Below are 4,765 nucleotides of genomic sequence, written 5' to 3'. Positions count from 1 at the left end.
ACTATTGTCTAATTTCCCCCATTCCTTACACCATGTCTTCATGAAGGATTGACCCCAACCAAGGATGAAGGCACATGCTTAAGAAGACTAAGCATGTTTAGAAAGGAAGTTCACTAATCCTTCATCCCTTTCATTTGTGTTTGTTATTTTTTATTCCTTAAGTTGACTTAGTTGAATCAACTTTAGTTGACTTGTTGAACTTTGACTAGGTTTGACTTGTTGACTATAGTTGACTTGACTTAAGCCAACATGCTAATCTATGTTTATTTGCTTTGTAGGTTAATTAGGAGTAAGAAACCAATGCTAGGTGGCGCATGGTGATTGGGGAGCATAAATCATGTGGAGGAGAGAGTAAAGCAAAGGCATAAAGCATAAAGTAAAAGGCATAAAACAAGTGTACCCATGTACCTTTGGTCTCCTTTGTTTTTAGCACACTTTGGCCACATTTTGGAGACATATGAGACACATTCTTTGTCTCCTTTGTGCTAGAACGAAATTAGCCTTGCACACACCATAGTTAGCTCTTTTGTCTCTCATTTTTTGTAACCTTATTTGACCTAGTTTCTAGAAGCTAGGGTTAGGTTTTTGTAGAGACATCCTTAGGTATCTTTTATTTTCTTAGAGGCCCCTAAACTCTTCTATATAACGGGTGCTCCTAGACATGTAAAAGGGTTGAACATTTTGAAGTAAAAACACTCTTGTGTCTCAACCATTTGTGAGAGTTTCCTCCCTTGGGAGTGAATACTTTTAAGACTTATCTTGCATAGCAAGTGGCGGCACACATCCACTCATCTTCAAGGTTGCCATGGCTTCTAACCTAGCCTTCTAGTGGCGTGCTTCTCACATTTTTACCATTTCTTTCCTTTCCATTTTATGTTTTCTTCTTCCTTTAATTGTTCTTGGTTTTCTATGGTTTATGTGCTTTCCATTTCCTTTTTATTTTGAATCAATCCATCATCTTCTTCTCTTGAGCTTTGTGAAAGGAACCTTCACATCTAGATAGCTTGCTATCTTAATGTCCAGTGGGGATTTCACTTAGCTTTCTTAATCAACTCACACCATATTCAATAATCTTAAAAAGAAACAAGATAATCCTTCATCATGTCTGTTGTCCAAAAACACACCCACTCCTTACAAGAACTCAACCCGAAGAAGGAAAGCTGGAATATCGTTGCAAGAGTGGTAAGGTTATGGTTTATTGAAGATTACACAAAAGGAAAATCTCCATTTTCCATGGAAATTGTTCTTCAAGACAAAGAGGTACCCTCCTAATACTATAAACGCATGTTATTTTCTTACTTTTCCTAATTTTTGTAGTTTTTTTTTTGAAGTTTCAATATGATTTTATTATGTGATTTATGAAACTGTTTGTGCAGGGTGTCCTAATCCATGCATATGTTAGACGCACATTGATATACAAATTTCAGACTAAAATCAAAGAGGATAAGGTTTACACCATTCAATCTTTTAGTGTTTCATGTAATGGTGGTTCTTATAGAACTACAAATCATGCCTATAAGATCAACTTCCAATTTGCAACTAAGGTCAATATGGTTGAAAGTACCTTAGTTCCGAAAACTAGAACTGCATACACCCCTTTTTCAACCATCAAAGCTGCTGGTTTTGACACAGATTACTTAGTTAGTAAGTATATTTTTGTTTTTTTTTCTTTGCGTTTAACTTTTCATTAATGTTTTTTTTTGTTATTGTTTCCTTTTTCTGTAGATGTCATTGGAATGTTTACTGGTGTTGGAACAGAGAGAGAGCTAGAGAAAGGTGGTAAGAAGACCAAAATGAATGTCATCCTTATTGAAGCTTATGGGTAAGCGGATGTTCTTCTTTACTGGTGTTCTTCTTTTTTATTGATTTCATCTGTTTCTCTTTTATCTGATGTTTAACATGCAATAGTTTGCGATTGGAGTGTACTTTATTTGGTCAATATGTTGATTTGTTAAAAGCATTTTTGGCCTCTGGAGAGGATCAACATGTTGTCATTGCTTTACATTATTGCAAAGTGAAGACCTTACAAGGTAACTAACTTTGATTGATTATTACAGTTGTATTAATTTTTTAAATTGTTTTTGACATGTTGTATTTTGTAGATAAAGTTTCTATTCAAAACTATATGAACTATACGAAGATAATTTTTAACTGTGATGTTGAAGATGCAACGAAGTTGAAAAAAATGTAAGTACATTTTACATGCTATTTATCTTTGTTTATAGATATATATATAAGATATTTTTTTGTAAGATGTGGGATAGTACTGAATCTCCTTCTCAACCTCTTACCCAACTTTGTCAGTCTTCTAAAGTTAGTTTAGAAGATGATTTCATTAAACTGCATCCTAGGAGTTCAATTGAAGGTCTCAAAGATTTTAAGCAGGTTCAAATATTTTTCTCTATGTTGCACATAAATATTTTTTGTTCATTACCGTTCATAGTTTTATTCATATTGTTGCATTATTTATTTTTCAGAAAGTACTTTTATAGTAAAGGCTACTATCAAACATGTGCTAGATCATGATGATGTGTGGTATACAACATGTATCTGGCACAAAGCAGTCTATCCTGATTCCAAAATGTTTTTTTGTGAAAAGTGTAACAAACATGTCATTAAGGTTACACCTAGGTAATATTATTAATCTTCAGAATTCAGATTTTATGAATATAATATTATAAAAAATTAATAATGTTCATAATGTCTTTAATGTTTTTTTTAGGTATAAACTTAAACTTAGTGTAATTGATGCTACGGATTCTACAACTTTTGTTGTATTTGATCGTGATGCAAGTGCAATGTTGAAGAAATCATGCTATGATATTCTTGACTTACAAGACAAGGTTAAGTTTCATATGTAATCAATTATGCTTATATTGTTGACATTTAACTTAAATGTTTTGTTTGATTTTCAAAGTAATTCAGAATACATATTTTCCTATTCTATATTTGGTACTTCTTTTCCAATTATTTAAATCATTATTGTTATCTACAGTAATGCTTTTTCATTAAGTTACATCATTTATATTTATACTTTTTTTAATAAAACACTATTGCTGGAGACTTGCCTAAAGAGTTTGCAGTCCTAATTAATAAGACCTATCTGTTCAAAGTTGAGTGCAAGAATGATTATAATAGCAAATTTGAACAATCATTCAGAGTTAAAAAAGTGTGCATGGATGAAAAAGTCATTGAAAGCTTTACTAATGTTGAAGTAAAGTCTTTGGTAAGATCTTATTTACTTCTTTTTACGTCTTATCTTATATTTGGCTTTAATTGTAATCTTATTTTAATTGGAAAAAAATTTTAGGATCTCTACTCTGCAAATGAAGAAGAAAGCAAAGTAAATGACCTAACAAATCAAATCTCATCTGATTCCATTGCAGAGGTAGTTGAAGATTACAATTTTACTTTTTTTGTAAAGCTTTGTATATGCTAACTTTTTGAAGTTTATTTTTAGGATTTGCTTATCAAATTCACAGAAGAATCAAATGATGTTGAGACTCTAAGTGATCATTTGAACACTATAGTATCAAGCCATGTTTCTGCAAAGGAATCGTTGAATAATAAAGTTGTAATTGATGTTGAAATTGATGAGTTAACCCGCAAAGAATCATCTCATCTGGACAATCTTCACTTGGCTACTCAACCACCTGTCCCAGCACTTAAAAGACATATTCGATCTATGGTTCAAGAAAATAAGAAGATTCCAGTGAAAATGTTGAATATCAAGATTGAAAAGTGATTTCTGTCATTTCAAACTAAAAATTGTAATAGACTTTATTTGGTGTTTTATGTTGGTTATGTTATTTTTTTGGAAAACATTTGCTGCTTTTAAGTATTTGTACTCATGACCAATATTTTTTGTTGTCCTTATGTTGTTATTTTGAAAACATTGACTTCAAGTATCTTTTTATTTAATTATGAACTACATTAAATATTGCTCAATTCTGAAAAGATTTCAAGCTTATTATTCTTAATTTTGTACTCTATGTTTACAGTCACAATTTGCTAGCTCAATCAAAGTGTGTTGATATTATTTTACATTGTCAACACCATAATCATGCTAGCTACACGAAAGGAAGTAAGTTGACCAGAGTTAATTCCTTGGGTTTTTTATTTGTGTATTGTGTTATAAAAATTTGTATCCTTTCAGTATTTGTGTACATTTTTTAAATATATTTCTAAAAAATATAGATACTTTTGTTGTCTATGGTTATTTTTAAACTTGAGTATATTTTGCTAGCTGAATGTCAAAGTGTTGATATTATTTTTTATGTTAAGTACATTATCATGCTAGCTACATGAAAGTGATTAACTTTTTATGTATCTGAAGATTTTTCAACTACATTATTGGTTTCGCAACATATAAAACTTATTTAATGTCTTAAAAACCATTCTAGCTTCATCAAATATTTTACACAATTCTCCTTTCAGTGATTGATTAATACATTTTACAATGAATATTGTAATTTCTGCTCATAATATATATATATATATATATATATATATATATATATATATATTCAAATTTATTTTTTTATTGTCTTGCCTACAAAGAAACAAAAATTATTAAAATTTTAAAATTTATTTTATACCCAATGTACTGGCTTCGTTTTTAATCAACCAAGCAATAAACCTAAATAACTTTCCATGTAAAGAATCAAAGTTTATTTTTATTTTCTTAAGTTTTTCTTAAATTTCACAAAAAAACTTAATAACTTAATCATAAATTATCTTTTTTATTTTGTTAATGTAATGATTG

At 30.0% G+C, this 4,765-nt stretch overlaps 1 protein-coding gene across 1 annotated transcript; it reads left to right on the top strand.

Annotated features, from left to right (window-relative positions):
• Positions 1-1,101: 1,101 nt before the first annotated feature.
• On the top strand, positions 1,102-3,745 carry LOC114191212. The gene is made up of 8 exons (XM_028080390.1): positions 1,102-1,260; positions 1,377-1,644; positions 1,726-1,822; positions 1,909-2,030; positions 2,103-2,187; positions 2,723-2,843; positions 3,311-3,388; positions 3,461-3,745. Exons 1-8 carry the CDS (start codon positions 1,102-1,104, stop codon positions 3,743-3,745), a joined length of 1,215 nt encoding a protein of 404 aa, XP_027936191.1.
• Positions 3,746-4,765: the final 1,020 nt, after the last annotated feature.

The sequence above is a fragment of the Vigna unguiculata genome, chromosome 7 (assembly GCF_004118075.2).
Source record: "Vigna unguiculata cultivar IT97K-499-35 chromosome 7, ASM411807v1, whole genome shotgun sequence".
In the NCBI taxonomy this organism is placed as follows: Eukaryota; Viridiplantae; Streptophyta; class Magnoliopsida; order Fabales; family Fabaceae; genus Vigna; species Vigna unguiculata.
Note: the sequence above shows the minus strand (reverse complement) of the source record. Positions and strands in the feature narration are given on the sequence as shown.

What these genes read in the sequence shown, in the direction of transcription:
- LOC114191212 (XM_028080390.1), top strand. Translation starts at nt 1,102, where the DNA reads ATGTCTGTTGTCCAAAAACACACCCACTCCTTACAAGAACTCAACCCG. An exon ending in CAAAGTGAAGACCTTACAAG is followed by an intron (nt 2,031 to 2,102) that starts GTAACTAACTTT and finishes TGTATTTTGTAG; the next exon opens with ATAAAGTTTCTATTCAAAAC. An exon ending in GCAACGAAGTTGAAAAAAAT is followed by an intron (nt 2,188 to 2,722) that starts GTAAGTACATTT and finishes TGTTTTTTTTAG; the next exon opens with GTATAAACTTAAACTTAGTG.